This window comes from Microchirus variegatus (assembly GCF_963457635.1).
Source record: "Microchirus variegatus genome assembly, chromosome: 13".
Lineage (NCBI taxonomy): Eukaryota > Metazoa > Chordata > Actinopteri > Pleuronectiformes > Soleidae > Microchirus > Microchirus variegatus.
The window spans coordinates 6,773,866-6,791,095 of NC_139814.1; the positions used below are offsets into that span (position 1 = coordinate 6,773,866).

The 17,230-nt window shown below is 40.1% G+C and overlaps 1 protein-coding gene across 1 annotated transcript in view; it reads right to left on the reverse strand.

Annotated features, from left to right (window-relative positions):
- syngap1a (synaptic Ras GTPase activating protein 1a) overlaps positions 1-14,720 on the reverse strand; it is a gene marked incomplete at both ends in the record, with an annotated part of 37,783 nt that extends 23,063 nt beyond the window's left edge. Inside the window, 3 exons of the mRNA XM_083899788.1 lie at positions 4,229-4,350; positions 4,653-4,741; positions 14,621-14,720. Of these exons, the coding sequence (XP_083755914.1) occupies positions 4,229-4,350; positions 4,653-4,741; positions 14,621-14,720 (311 nt within the window). The remainder of the gene's footprint in view (positions 1-4,228; positions 4,351-4,652; positions 4,742-14,620) is intronic.
- Positions 14,721-17,230: the final 2,510 nt, after the last annotated feature.

A 17,230-nucleotide genomic window follows, 5' to 3' on the forward strand; every position in this document is an offset into this window, starting at 1 on the left:
GGATAATGTGCCATACAGTGTATTAGGATGGATGAAGGATGCTAAGATAATTGTTTCATTTCATATTCTCTGAAACTCATTTTAAGAACTGAGTAAATGAAAAAGTGGAGTTCATCTGCACTGAAAAGATGGAGCAACGACGTCATTATTTAAATTTGCTTTAAATACAAAGGAGAATATAAGTGGGAGGTAAGAAGAACAGGGCACAGATTGGTGAATAAAGGGGAGAGGCACCTGTTGGACTGTAAATGGTGAGCAATAATTTAGGGCCACATTTTAAAGTCTGTCAGAGGTACAGTGCTGTCGCAGAGAGTGCAGTGTGTGAAATGCTTGGGTAAACCGACTTGGCAGCAGCAGTACAGCAGCTGTGTTTAAAAGCTAGAGTGTGTGAGGTTGGATACTGAGGGTATTTAGCTAAGTCATCTTAACACTACTGAGTGAATTACTTGTGTGTGGGTAGAACTCGAGGCAGGCTGTGAAAGCAGCGGTGGGAACCGGTGGACGTCTGTGGTCAAAGGGGAAGGTTTTACCGACATTAGCCCCAAACAACACCAAGCTCTTCTTCAGTGCTGCCTTTAACCCCTCAGGATCACACATCACTTGTTTTATTTTTGCTTGGGCTTCTGTGTTGGCTCGCATACTGCGTGAACAGCTAAACTCCACATAAATGGTTCGCGGGCATCCCCACCTGCCCTAAAAATGTCGGGAATACATCAGGGAGGGGGAAAAGTGCGTGGTCAGCATTACATTTTTACTTGCTGCCTCCCCCTTTCTACAACTTTACATTTCCCATGTGTGCGTCACGACTGGTTTGTGTGGAGACAGCATATAATTTTGATCACAATGCAGGCAAGATTCCTTTGAGATGTGACCTCACGTCAGAAAACAAAACGAGAAGAAAAGCTTGTGAGAGCTTCTAAAGCTGCGAGCTATTTCATCTTGACATGAACGGAAATTACAGAAATGTAAAATATAATTTACATGTTTGAGCGTAACATTTAGATCATTAAATGATGTAGGGTTTTTGGCTCTGCAGGGCTGCAGGATCCAGATCCAGTTGTATTGGCATTGTGGCATTGGGTATCAAGATTCTCCAAATCCTTGATTCGATTTTTAAAAACAAGGTCATGACTCACATCTTTTTCTCTCTCTTTTAGCGCAGATGGATCTGCCATTTTTAGACTTTCCTTTTTGTGGTCAAGGATCATTGGATATTTTTTTTAAATTCACATTTTGATCGTCTATATCACGTGTCAAACTCAAGGCCTGGGGGCCAAATGTGGGCCACCATATCATTTTATGTGGCCCGCGACTTCTATGCTGCTTTAAGGCGTTGACCATAAACTGAATTTCCAGCAATGCATGGCGATTGTGTAACCCGTGAAGTCACGGCATCCCGCCACTAGATTGCAGTGTAACATTGTATATGCATCATGCGACGAATGAAATTGAGATTGAAATATCCACAAATGATCCCAAAATATCCAGGAAGAGAAAGATTGATGCAGATGGAAAACAGTTTCAAGAAAGATGGGAAGGCGAATACATGTTTGTGCTTCAAGGAGAAAAACCGGTATGACTTTTGTGTTATGAGCCAAGTATGCCAAAGTTAGCCTTCAAGAAAAACAACAAATTGTCAGAGAATTAAAAGGCAAACTTGCGATTGCAGCAGAATGTGTTCACAAAAGCCACAACCAAAAACGATGCGGCGGTGAAAGCTAGCTTTATTGTGGCTGAAGAAATCACTCAAAGTGCTTCAAAGTCTTTTTCTGACGGTGCGTTTACATTTATGGCCAATTCCAATTCTGTCTTACGGTTACATCTGGTCCTTTGAGTGCAACCATTAGGCTGATGTGGCCCTCAGTGAAAATGAGTTTGACACCCCTGATCTACATGGTGGCATGACTGATATAATGTCCATCATTTGTTTGCGATGTACAACACTAAGGCCTTATTGTCAAATTTAAATACTTTATTAACAACATGAATTTAACAATAACAAGTCAATTGGAAACTACCTGTAAAAAGAGGAGAAGTCATAGAGAGACATGTAGCTCTGTGTTGCTCTGAAGGTCCAGCAATCTGTTGTTAAAGTCACTAAATCTGCTCTGGCCTCCAGTAACATTATCATACATGGAAGGGAACACATTTGTAGTAAGATGTGACCTGCTTGGCATTTCATAGCGTGGTTCCAGTATGTTAATTACATCTTTAAATCCAGGGTTTCCCACCATCGAATAAGGTCGCATGACTAATGCTACAAGCATGCCTAAAGTGCTAGTTATCGCTTTAGCGCGAGTTGAGGACAGAAGAGTTGCTCGTGTTAACGGAGTTGCTTTTGTAGTTGCGTCTACGTCCTTATGATGCATGTGGACATAGCACATGCACATGCTCATAACATAGTTTACTTTACACACTGTGGTTTTCTTGACAGAACATCTTTGTTGCAGACAAAACTCACGGGGAATGCAAAATATATCCCCACAGGTGATTTAAGAGAAGCTGGAGGGGGGGTTTGAGTTTGATCGCTCAATTGCCATGATTACTATTAGTTGGCAGCAGCTTCAGGTTAGCGAGAGGAGGTAACATGTAGTTATGCTACAATGGCTACAACAATAACACTGAGTTTTCCCCCCCTAACATGTCTGCAGGACATCACACTGGGGGTTGGTTAAATCCTCAATTCCACCTTTTGTGACATTGTTTCGATCAATATTCAATTTACAACAGCGATCGTGACACCCCTATATAATACTATACCAATGTTATATAATATTATATTAATGTTATAGTACGCTCTTTTCTGTCTTTTTTTCTTTCATCCCAGCTGGCCGAGGCAGATTTGAGTCTGGTTCTGTCAGAGATGTCTTCCCTTTGTCTCCACTGACGCTTGCTCATTGTGTGTGAGCCGTTGAGTTTCTCTTCTCCTCTTTCTATATTGTACTTTAATATTTAAAGTGCCATGAGATAATGCATGTTGTGATTTGGTGCCGTATAAATAAAATTTGCTTTGATTTGAAGAACAACATCCTCGTAAGGCTCTTAAGACTAACCGTATTTGATGCACTTTGGAAAATATCTCACCATTAGATGTCCCTAATTCTTACACACTGGACCTTTAACAACCACTTTACCAGCATTATAGCATCATTATATTCAGCTCGTGTAAATTCATTCATTGTCTACTGCTTTCACTCTCACATTCACATCATTTTAAAATGTCCAGGTAACAGCTGCATGTTTTAGGACTGCCGGAGGAAAACCAGAGAACACGGGGTCGGACCAGGCCACAAACACACAAAAGGCAACAGTGCTGTGACCTGCTCTTGTAAATTAAAGCCAAAAAAAAAATGTTCATTACATTATCAATCCACATTTTCTCAATTGTAAATACCTTCCCTCTACGCCACAATAGCTCCTCTCTTTCACTATTAACATGTAAGTGATGCAGGTTGCTGGAAGCTTGTTTGGAATGCAGCATGACATCCCTGCAATGCTACATTTCATAGACAAATCTGGCAGCTAACAATACATATTCCAGTGAAAAGCACAGCAGCGATAATGCCACACAGAGCTATTCGAAGAGTTGGCCTCATGGGAATGACCTGAATTCAAAAACACCAACTGACAGCATGGGTTTAAATTACAACACACGTGGAAAAATTGTAATATTGTCATGCTGTTTGCCTGACTCACAGGTTAAGAGCAGTATCCAATGGTTATTGTATTTGCCACACGATCATGCATGAACTTTCAGCTTTGTGGGCATCTATAAAAAACACTTCCGCCATCTATCTTTTTCCGCATGGAGATACTAGAGCCCACTGTACAGTATTCTCCCTGGATTTGCGTGTGTTTGATGAAGGGTATTGTTGCTGTATTGTTGTGTGGCAGCAGGCACTGAGAGTTCTTTATGAATTACAGGCGTTTACAACAATGGGCATTTGCTGATTTTTCTTTGTTGCACACGAAAAGGCCGTTATGGAGGTTTTTGATTTGATAAATATATATCGGCAAAGCCACAAACTGCAATGTTGTTAATAATATGTAAGTAGGATTATATTTATTATGCACGCAATTCACTGGCAACCCTTTGGCTCGGCTTTTGCCCAGAACACACTGGGACAGCGTCCAAACCCCCCATGAGTCTCACTTACAATATGCAGCCAGAGGAAGGGTTCTATCATATGAAATGGTATGATGTCTTTATACAGTATAGTTTTCTTACCTCTCTTGGTCAGCACTGCGGAATCGGGGCAAAATCATTTGTCTGAAGCTGCTGGTCCGGTCCAGTTTGGGCTGACTTTTGGCCCTCTTGATGGAACCCTTTAACCTTCGATTGAGAAAACTCTGAAAACGACAAAAGATTCCATTCTATTACAGATGATAAGAGCAGAGTAAAATCCCTGCTCTTACCGTTATAAAATACTGTATTGCATAATTCAAAGAATATCCATCATTAACTGGGCCAAGCTCAAATAATATATGCAACAACATTTTAACATTTCTTTATTGATGAAAGTGTAAATCCTAAATGAGGCATTTAATAAATTGGCTTTGCTCTCCCTGCGAGAATGACTACTTTACAATATCAGAGTATGAACCCCCACCCTCAAAAAAAAAGAAAAGGAATATATCTCTGCTGTACTCACCGGCTGTCTGAAGGGCTGTGGGGTGGCATTTGGAGGGGTCTCCATGCTTGACTGTCTTACAGAGGCAAAACTTGCCCTGCGAGATTGGTCTTTGGGGAGAAAGTGTCATAAAAAGAAGAGAAAACGTGGTTATTATCATGAAATACATAGACAAAAGGTTATTCTAACAGTAAGTGATTTTTTTTTAATTTGTACCTACATCCGGTTCCAGATTCTCCTTAAGATACATACAGTATAATATAACACCTGTGCGAACTCTACACAAACTTTGACATATTATTAATTGTGTAAACAAAATATCCACGTCACAGACAATTAGTTGGAATATTAATGATATTAATCACAATTTGTAACAAGAAAAAGTTAAATTATGACTTCCGTGCATTACATATCGGTCTTCATGTTCATAACGACAATTTGAACCTCTCATTTGTGTCTGCAATCAATCAGCAATCAAACGTGACAGGGATGTGACATTATAGTCATTATAGTCAACTGTGACTGTACTACTGTGTATCATTCCATATTAGACTGACACAGAAGATACATTCTGGGAAAATATGCACGTAATCGTTTGTTTAAGTAAGGCAAACTACGCCATACATGCAAAATTCAGTGAGTCACTTCAAAATTTTGTTCCTCAACACCACATTTCATTGTATTTTTGCTGCCACTTATAGGTGAGGTTGCATTTTGTTTTTCAAATAAGTGTCTATAGCATGTATGAAGTTTGGCCAGTTTGCAATGGCATGACCAATTTCCTGTTCAAAGTCATCTTTGGCCAGGGACAAGTTTCACACAACAAATTTGCAACAACAGAAAAAAATAATTAGAGAGGCAAAAATATGTAAAATGGTATAATTCATTACTGTGCAGCTGTTTCAGTCATGCATACAGAGAACAACAGTGTCAGAAGTCACAACACAACACACACACACACTAATCACAGCTACCAGCACATCAACAACACAGAAAAGTGAAGCTCAGGAACAAAGACGACAGTGTGACGGCATGTGGATATTGTCTACGAAAGCAGCTATTTATGCCTTGGCTGTTGGAAAACTTTTCTTATTTAAAGCCAACAAATAATGACGTAAATCCTGTCAAGACAATACAGAACTTATACCTAGAAGGAAACACTCTTATGAGTCATCTTCAACCCTAGTCTTTCGCCTGACTTTTAGGCCTCTGCAAACTCTGGAACATGGTGATGGATCTATAAAAGTGCATGCAGCTATCTGGAGGGAATTAGATCTGATGCTTCCTTCTTCCCTCTTCAATATGACTGGGTGCTGACTAAGGAAGATGGGGCCAGTGCTGAAGCACGACTGTGAATAATCCAAAATCCTTATCTTGCCGAATAAAGAAAAACAGAAGTGCAAGAGGTGTTTTATAAACAGCAGAATGGAGGCAAATAGGTCCCATGTGTCTCCAATTACCAAATGTGAAAGCTTATCAATTCCAAGTGGTGCTTCCTTTCCCCATTTCCTTCCTGTTTACCCTACTTCCCCACCCGACTTCAGACTTAAATCTCCACCCATGTGTCCACTTAGTTTGATCCAAGTAAGTCTGGTACTTTCCCCAGTGATGGCCACTACCTCATGACAGAGAACCCAATCAAAGTTCACACGGTGGGACGAAGAAGGAGGACGCTATAGATGGCCTCTGTAATAAACTAGTCTTTCAAAATTATTTCTATTATCTTATTAGTTTTTTTTTATGACCTAATTATATGTTGTCTGTCCAAAAAACCTTAGCACCTTACAAGTTTTTTAATGTGTCTGTTACAGTGTGTGTATTTGGAAGTGATAAACTCACTCTGATTCATGGAAAACAGGCACACGGAAATAGTCGATATATAGATCGACACTGCATATAAAATAACTCTTAACTTAAATTATCATGTTGGAAAACGAGGGAACACACTAGATCAACTGTCCCTAAGGCATGCAACTGTGGTTAACAGAAAATGTTCAGGCACATCATTCACTACCAATTAAAAATTGGGGGCAGAATTGGGGGCATAATTCCCCTCTCAGTAAAATCAGATATCAACATGGTGTCTTTCTAAATGGACAACACAATAATGAACCACAGCACAGCACATATCAGGGGTTTGTAATGGCAGCACTACGGAGCTGCACTTTATTATAAATTGCGAGGGGTTTATTTATTTATTAATCTTTAAGTGGCTGTGGTTGTGTAATTAAAATCATACATTTGATCCTTTTAAGTGTGGGATAACATGTCAGTGAATCATCTATAGGTTGATCTCCTAAAGCAAAACATGTGATCAGGTTTCTTGTTGTTCTTCAGTCCGCCTTTCTATTTTTATCTGTGATTCATCTGTCAGGGTAATTTTTTTCTTTTCTTTTTTTTTTTTTTTTTTAGAAATTGCCCATTACCCAAAGGAGCGTTTCCCCATTTGCTACAGAGAACCAAGACACTCTGTCATCCTATGATTTCCCAGCTCCCTAAGCCTGTAAATAGGCTACTCTCCAGGTTCTATTCTGAATCCTAGCTAATTGTTTGGTATCCATGGAAACAACTCCAAGGGCTTCTACTTGAACTGTAGAAGATATTGGCACACAACTGCACAATAAAGACGGTGAAAAAAACTAGAAATGCCGCACAAGGCCGCGTTGCTGCAAACGCGACACACATACGTGAACTGATCTGACGTATCGCATGTCCAGGGGGACATCTTCATTTCAGCATCATCTGTCTCACTTCTCAGAGGACGACTTACAGTGAATCGATCTAAGGATTCTGACGGGCAGATTAAGTATATTTCCAGTTTTAACATCACTGCCACTTAATAAGGTGCCCGCACCATGCGGTGCTGTAAGTAAACGTATATGTTTTAACACAAAGATGTGTTCACACGGGCTATTCTGAATGTAAATTGCTGTCAGGACAGAGTGTGTGGGTGGCAACAGCCTCTAGCTAACTGAGATACAGAGGGAGAGAAAGACAGAAACAGGAAGACTGAGTGGGTGTTAGAGAAACATACTCAACATTTACAGTATATCTCTCTGTTAATACGTATTTGGGAACCGTCTTGTTAATAAAGTGAATAAAATAAACATTTCCATGAGCCTTATTGCAGTGTAAGAATCCCAGCAATCTTAGATTAATCATGATATTGAGAGACCAATCCAAATACAAACCATATAATCAAGTGATTAAAATCCACTATTTATATTCCAAAATATGTCAAAATAAATAAATAATCCAACTTTCCCATGGCACAGTCAGTAAAAATCATTGCACAATAGAGCTGAATCAAAGGAATATGCTAATTGGTACTAGCACATTTCTTTTGATTAACAGTGAAAATCCATCCATATTTCTACCACTTTATCCTCCACATGAGGTTCACCGTGTACTTGACTTATTATTGTTATTTTATCTTTTACTTTTACTCCATTCCTAAACTAATTTTACTTCAATACATCCCCCCTCACTATCTTATCTTTGTTACAACCAGATAAAATCAGAAGAAGAGTTGGTAAATGTTCTGTATTTATATAGCGATTTTCTAGTCTTGATGACCACTCAAAGCTACTTTACACTACAATTTAATCTCACATACATACACACATAAGTGCCTTGCCTAAGGACACAATTGAACCAACAACCATCCAGTTGAAAGAGAACTCACTCTAGCACTGAGCTACTGTCACTCAATTCTAACTCCTCACTTTTTAAATACTTTTACTTCTAAAAATGAAGTACATTTTATATCATAAAATTACTTTTGATACTTACAGTAAATGGCATATACTTTAAGACTTTTACTTTAGTAATATTATAAAAAAGTGACTTCTACCAAAGTCATTTTCTAGATCAATACCTAAAGTATCCCTTTATTGGTAGTTTATACAAGACTGTCGGGTTGTGATATTAATCTCTGGAATAGGCTAAATGCTAATGCCTAGCATGCTAACATGTATGCTAACATGTTGATGTTTGTTTAGCGTCATCATAATCTGGTTTTAGCATGTTAGCATTCTAACATTTGCTAATTACCACTACAACCACAGCACATTTGAAAGCTAAAAAGTGTTTTCAGCTTCTTCTTCTTTTTTTTTTACATTGTGGTTAAATGAGGTATTAATGAACACATTATCAAAACTGACTTTACCATCATTTCTGTAAACCAGCCTGGGACCTAGACACTCGCTTCCACTGATAGCATGGCTGCCGGGAGGGACAGAGGGAATGCTGTTTTAGCCACAATTGCTCAATTTTGCGTAACCTTAACCATATGACCAGCACTTAATATTAGCGCTAGACAGCCTTTTCTGTCTGGTAACTGAATTTTGTAAAACCGCTCACCCTCCTACACCAAAGTCCACATAGAAAAGCAGCATTTTTAGCTCACTGAAGACACAGGAGCTGCTGGACTACTGCTGTCTTGTTGGGTAAATGTGTGTTTCTTAGGTTAATGAGCCGAAAGGATTTCAAACACTGAAGTCAAGCACCAAAGTCACACGATACATGTGGACTTACTGATGGAGGCAGCAGCGGAGCGACGACTCCTATGCGCTCTAACGTAAAATCACTGATTTTCTTGATGGAGAAATCGGTTAACAAATTAGTTTTCAGTCAAAAAAAGGTTGTTTAATTAACATATCGCATACTAAAGCAGGTATAGATTTGTTATGATTTTTTTTTAATGAGCCATTTGTTAAGTGGCTATAATCAGTCTTCCTCTCTGTCCCAGCTGGCAGCCATGTGATCAGTGACAGGTCCCAAACTGGTTTCAACAGTGAAAGTTTTGATATCAGTATCTATCTAACTATACTTTATTATCCTTAGATTAAACAAATACTAAAAGTCAGGGGACCATTAATGCCAGTAGCACGTCCTTTGGCCATCAAATCAAATGACGATCCATGTTTGCTGTTGAAATACTAAAATGTGAACCAAAATGGACCCAACCTGACATGATCATATTTCTACTATACTAATTCAAATATGTGGAAAACACTGGAATTGGCTCAGTACTTTGTTAGTTGAGGGAAAATCAATAAGACAAAGGTTATATCAGAGGCTCAATCGACAGCAATTCCGTCCTAAATACTGCCTGGTTGGTGGCTTCTTCTTAAAAAAAAAAAAAAAAAAAAAAAGAACGGCTCAAGATTCAGTGTGAGGGAATATTCACACATATATTACAAAACAGTTAACAGCCCCACACAGTTTCACTTGTCTGCAAAGTTATTTTAGAGTTCGACTGTGTCCTCTCAAGCTAGTGTGTGCCACACAGAAGACACAGCTACGACTAAAGAAATAGCACAGCCAGTATTCCCACAGAGAATACTGCAGGGCTTTAAGAAATAGTCGAGGTGATGGGGTGATCATTTCAGCATTATAATACAAATCCTTCTTATTCATTTTCAGATTGTGGTTGGTGACTAGTGGGGTTAAGTTTGGTTTTTATTACTTTTTTTAAACTCACTGAGAATTCTTTTGAAATTTTAAAATATGTGTAGCATGACAGGTTGAAGTATCCTTGTTTTTTTACTCGACACTGTACTCCTCTACTTGAGTGTGCTCACATAAAAAATCCATCATCTTCTTTTATGCTGATGTCACTTTGCATCTCAAAGGAAATTGAGTCGTAAAACATTGTCTCGTGTATTTTACGACCGCGTCACTCTTTGATAGCTGACACATTCATTCCATTTCATCGTCATATGTTCGTGTCATAAGTATTTTAACAGTCCAGTTTGTCTTGGACAGTAACTGAACACACACACACACACACACACACGGATACAAAAACAACCCCTGTTCTGTCTGGTTTGGAGCATCTGACTCAGAGTCTCAGGGGTTGGGGCGAATGTCACCACTCATGTCATATGGAAGTCTCTGTAATTGCCATAATTCCACCATGTAAACAACGTTCATGTCAACAACCGACTGGTCATTGTTTGGCTGGGAATTTGCTATTTTATCAACAGCTCAACATGTCAAGGTGACCCAACTGAATCCCAATGTAATGCTGCTGTGAGCATAGTCACCCTATTGCAGATAGTCCAAACATCTGGGTCAATTGTGAACCAAATTCATGTTTACTTCATTTTTGGATATTTCATATTTTACGGCACAGGTTCTGCAGACGTTAACAAAACACTGTTTTCATTCTTAAGCCGAATTTATACTCCTTATTATTATCTTAAAACTGCGTTCCGTGACACAGAAAAGTGAGAAACGGCCACTGTTTCAACAACAACAGTCTTTCTCTCTCTGGGACGCGATCGCTCACTGTAGCCAGAAGCACAATAACCTTGCGCAGCGACCTCTACTGATCAGGCGGGAAATTGCAGTGCATATCCGTCACCACGACGCAGAAGTATGAAGGCTCGAGGTGTCTACGTGGTTACGCAGTCGGATAATGCATTACGCAGCAGGAGAAGTATAATGTGGCCTTTAGTTATTAATATGGGATCTAATCAGGTCAGGTTTGTTTAGGTCCAAATATACTGAAAAACATTTTATTGTGCACTGATGGGCATACATCTTCTAAAATAATGCAGAGCTGCTGAAATCTGAATCTCTACTGTATTTATTATTATTAAGTAGTTTTGGTTTTTAAACACCTTTTCACAAAAGAGCAGAAGACAATTATGTCTGCGATGCTCAAAGAACGACTTAAAACTCTATAACAGTTTTGAATGTGTAAAGCAGGCTTCGACGTGAACAGTTTTACAGCCACGTTTAGTTTGGTGAGCAGATGTTTTGTGGCATTAGGTGGAAACAAACATAAGTTTCAGACGAGGATATCCCAACTGCTCAGCACACACACAGAAAATCAATACCATCTGCATGTACTGTATACAGAGCTTTTTTACGTGCTGTCATACACTCTCTACGTACAAGACAACAGCTGCCTGTAAACAGGCAGTGCACGTTCCGTGTAGAGAGTTGAGGCTATTCATTAACAGTGAGCTGTCAAAACAATCAGTCGACATGAGTGACAGGTATCTGCTGCATCAACCTCATGGCTCTTTGACACGCGGGCGGCATCGCCCCAGAGGTTTGACACGGTTTAAGTGTGAGCAGTGATTCACAGAACGAGCGCACAGACACATTCACGGCTGACGTGGAGAGAGTCCATACTTCACTCTTACCCACTGATTTTAAATGCAAGGTAAATAAACATTGGGGCTTTCGTTTACTACCTTTAACTGCTTTTTAATGGCAAACATGGAGCAGTTAATATACAATATTTATACTTGCTCAATTATGTATATTGTCTTCTATACATACCACGGCTGGGACAATATGCTTTTGTCGCAATTTGATTGTGCGTATGCTGTTTTGATTGTATCGATGACAGCAATTTTGTTTTGTTGTTCTCCTTAAACCAAAATGGAGCAGTGGTGCATACAGAACACTTTTTTAATCCTCTTATGACCATCATGATAATCAGGCAGCCTGGATTTATTCTGAATTTAAGGCTGTAGAATTGTCAAAATATGTTCAATGAGTGAGTGCTTCTTTCTCCAAGATAACTTTCCCTTTCCATATCTGGCAGTTATTCAACTGTTTAGGAATTACGTACTGGAGAAGGGTACCCTAACCCTAATCTTGTTGTTCCGTGTACCCCTGAGGGCTATATTTCTCTGCTTTCCGGTATCCATCTATCCATCTTCTACCACTTCATCCTCCACGCAAAAGGTGGGGTCACAGCCTGGTCAGCCAGTCCACTCAACGGTCTATGAGTTACATTAATAAGAAGTAAACATGCCAAATCCTATCAGTGACGACAGGATGGTAACAGAAATGTTAATTAAAGTAGACCTTTGCAATCCTGCTCACTTTTCCCCCTTCTTCTCTACGGAGCTCCCCCTGCAGTCTAGGAGTGCACATTTTTACGACACCGCTGTAAACATCCATCCATTATTGTCTACCACTTTATCCTCGACTGTAGTAAAACCTCACAACTGCGCCTTTGTTTTCATCGGAGCCGGCTTCTGTGTTTTTCAATTCTCGTCGTTCGACAAAAAGACGGTCCGAGGTTATCTCGTGTGTGGCCCCCCCCCCCCCCTCGCTCGGTCAGACAGTCGTTTCCTCTTCCTCGCTTCCTCCGGCAATGGCTCTGTCACGATGAACGTCTAAAATAACACTATCACTGCCTCGATCTTAGAGCTTGGAACCTGGCTGTGTGCAGTGTCGTGAAAGCAATTTGCGAGACTTCACAAGACCTCCTAATTCTGAGGACTCCGGGTCGGCGGGCCCTGATCTTGCAAGGCTGGTTTTCCCGTTAACAGACAGTAGAGGGAGTGCAGACAGCTCCCAATCTCCCCGTGACGAGACATTTAACCATCACAATGACTCAGAAGCTGTTGAGTTAGGGTTAAAATTCCTGCTCAGTGTGGGGTGTTGTTGTTGTTTTTTTTTACCTTGAATACTCTCTGAGCTAGTGCTGTGAGAAAATAAAATCAAATGCTGGGCCAAAGTAAATATAGACTTCAAAGCAGGACAGCATGTCTTAAAATGAAACTGAGAAATGTCTTTTCAAAACCCTGAATTGCAGATAACGCTGATGAACACAACCTCCAGTAATTTATGGGGTAAATTGGCAAGTGCTGCTTTTAGCTGATTCTGTTCATCAAACTAGTAGAAATGTGATGATTCTCTATATATTCAATATATATCAAGTTAAGAATTTATTTTCCCCACCCCTAATACACATACTCATGTGCCAGGTAAAGTTGAGCAAGATCAGGTACTCGTGACGCTTCCGACTGTGTTCAGAGCCACTCTGGTGCTATGTTTAGAAACAGCAATGTAATCGAGTAAGACGAGCAGAAGAGATAGAGCTGCAGGATTTTAAAGCAGAAGTGGGCGGAGGGGTTGAAGAATCAGGGGCAGTGTGGGCATGAGGGAGCCACGGGAAAGAACCTGCCATAGCCTTCAACACAGACCAGATATTTTTGGAGGAACAGAGAGAAAGTGCACTTTCCTCTCTGGGTCAAGAGAGAAGGGGTTTTTTAAAAAACGTTAATGCTTTATAAAGTGGAGAAAGACCTGAGAGCAGTCCCCTCTATAAACAGTGTGAAGTTGTTATCCATCATGGTGTTACCAACATCCCTGTCGCTCTCTTTCTCTCTCTCCTGCCTCTCCCTCTGCCTGTGTGTGAGCCAGCCAAGGGGAATGTGGCCTAGTTACCATAGGAACATGTTTGTAGTTTGTGCACTGCTCTCCATGAAACTACCTTCATTTTTACTAATGTATTTATAGGCATTATTGCTGGTGCTTGTAAACGAGAACTCCAAAATGAAAGAGCTAAAAAAAAAAAAAAATTTAAAACTGCGCTGAGGGACTTATTTTAATCGTCATCATCATAGTTCACATTGAGGGGATTTTCAACCAAGACGTCTCCGACAGTGCTGTTTGTTTATTCAAAATGAAACATCTGCTTTAACACGCTGCACAAACTAACTCAAATGTTTCCTCGTCAAGGCCCTGCAGGAAGCTGCGATGGCTGCTTTTATCTGGTGAAGTAAAAAAAAAAAAAAAAAAAAAAAAAAAAAAAGGCACAAAGAGGAGGAAGCTCAGAACGTATCCAAGCCTGAGAAGAACCGCTATCAAACCAAGAGGATGTCAAAATAAAAGGCTGGGAGGGTGACAAAGCACGGCTCGGAGTGAGTGATGCTTGGGTGGAGGAGTGAGTGAGTGAGTCTTCAATATGTGAAAAAAAGCTTTGAAAGGACTGGAAAACCAACAGCAGAGCAAAAGTACATTATACAGAACGTCAAACATTTCATTTCATTAACCGGTGGAAACAGCGGCGTCAATGCATCTCGGGGAGAAAACAGCCGATCAACGGGAAACATATACAAAACACACAACAGAGAAATATCAAGTTGGACCACGACAGACTGGAGAACCACAGTCGGCACAGCTGACAGAGGAGGAGAGTGGACAGCAGTGTCTGATCTTAACGGACTCACTTGGGGTTAAAACTCCAGGTCCGCCACAGCAAACCTCCGCTTGACCAACCAACCCAAACTGACTCTGATGCGGCAGCCACGTCTTTGAGGATGTGTCCATGCAGCTATGTGGCACAGACAAGTTGTTTTTTTTTCACTTAAATATTATATAGACTGACATATACAGGGAAAAGAAGAGAGTTAACAATGCGACTGTGTTTGAAAAATAACAAGCAAAACGTCAACTGTTACTTTCCAACCGTAGTGTGTGGTGTGCGCCACCGTTTCTCACCGCACAGCTGACAAAACTGTGGGCCGGTAAATTATTAAGCTACAGCTAAATTGTCACAGCTGCCTTTTATTGACTCGAAGGGCAAATGTCACAATGCTTCTTAGCCACATGCTGTTACAATGATTAATTGATGAGCATTCCTACAGACACACCAGCAGATTAATATTCATGTCTTCCATTGCTCGTTCACTTTCGGGAGACACATTTGGTAAAAAAAGAAAAAAAAAAAAACAGCAATAAAACAACCGGTGCACATTAGAAGTGTCAGTCAAACAAGGACATTTGGAAAACAGTCGATAGTCTGGAAACTATGTAAAAATATGGCAGCTTCAGCAGACACTTCACCTTAAAACATCTTTAGAAAGTAGGATTCTAATGTTTTTAAATCTATAGGTGCTATATTAACACTAGGAATGTATAACAGGTAACATACGACCCATATTCAAATATTCCATTTCCTGCTCTGCCACAATTTTTGTGTTTTCAACAATAATTTTCCATTGTCAATCTTATGAGTTAAGAGTTGCGATGACTTGCTTACTGACTCAGTAAAGAGTGATTCTGCTGGGCAGTTCCAGGAAGTAGATCATTGTTAGATTGTATTAAGTGGAACAGAGGCGCAAGATGGAGAATTACAGGAAGGAGAAAAGAACTTTGTGTTGATTCTGTTGAGTTAATCTCCAAAAAATTGGATGGGTAATCGCTGCATGGCACGAGGCTAAAGAAACATTTGAAGATTGCAGGTCAGGAGCTCAATGGCAGGCGTCGCTGCGTTTTCTTGTCGGTTTTTTAAGGGAACATTCAATCAGACTGACAAAGACTTTGTGTCCTTGGCAGCAGGAGAAAGCCTGCGTGCCCGTGCCTCTGTGTATTTTTTCACTGAAGATGGCTGAGGAGCAGCAGAATCTTGATGGCGAGAAACTTGGTGGAGGAGAATCATCTCTCTGCCAGTCGTCCAGCTCGCGTCTGACAATCGAGGCAGATTGGCAGAGAGACGAGTTCCTCGCCAGTTCACATGACAGATTAATACATTACGAAACGAACTAAATAATTCTGTGAAGAGATAGTTCATCTCATACGGAGGAGGACAAGGAAATCCTGTGAGGGACAATGACTCAGAGTGAGCGAGCTGCCGGACTTATCTTGTTCTATCAAATGTGCAGCCTCAGACATTTCATTAACTGAAGCGCCTTTCTGCAGTGGCATTATATATCTGTTTTTTTTCCGTTAAGATGGGGAACTCATGAAGATAGAGGACGCCTCTCATTGTCATTATGATGTTACGTGTCCAAATATCAGCCACATTTGTTGCCTGTTTGAAATGGAGTGGTGAAGAAAATGGCACCATCTTATCTCCTGTTATCTCAGTGCAAATCTGGTGAAACAATGTTTGGCAACTGATATTAGGCAACTCTATTTTTGCAAACCATAACGGCAGATTGATCTGATTTGAGAGGTGACATAAATCCTGAAATCCTTATTTGACATTTGATATTCCACTTTGTTCTAACTTAAGTGAAATTTAAGCATCACCTCTCACGGTGCAGATGATGTGAGCTCCCTGAAATTCCCCCCTGTAGTCGGTGCAGGTGTTCAATGCACAACACCCAGGGACGGCTAATTAGCAAACTGCAGGTATCGGGGAAATCAGAGCAAAAATAGCCAAAAATGTCTGGTTCGTTGTAGAGTAGCTAAATGTAAATGAACCAAGAGCTTTCCACCTGATCTGTGCAGGTGTTCAATCTAGAATTCATCGTATATTAATAAACTACATGAATCTCCAGATGATGTGCATGCAATTTGATTTTTTTTTACCTCGTGCACCATCAGGTTAGGACTGGTATTTCATGCAAAACGCATTTCAACTTGATTTAACAATTAATTCAGTAATAAAAATATGTGCATATGTACAATAAAAATTCCTAATGTGATACTTAAGGCCTCCAGAACAAGGTGCTTAATCAGAATCATATGCTGAAAACGAACAGTGGATGAATTTGAATGGTTTTGTGCCAAATAACCCTTACTACAAACACATTTTCACAGCATTGTTTATAAAAAGCTATTGAGGGGTTTGTACGTTGCGTCATCAGTCCGGAAGTCGGCCATTTTGGAGGCACTGAATATAAACATCATAACAGAAGTCTCAGTTCCTGATTCTGTGATAATCGGTGTATTACAAGACAATCATATAGCGACATATCACAATATCTGTCTGGATAGGATTTCTCTATTTATTCACGACCTAGAGAACAACGTGCATAAAGTCTATGTATTGGACGTGGATGGAGCATCTCTTAACGTAGCTTTCTCCGCCATTATTCTGCTGTAAAGTCTCT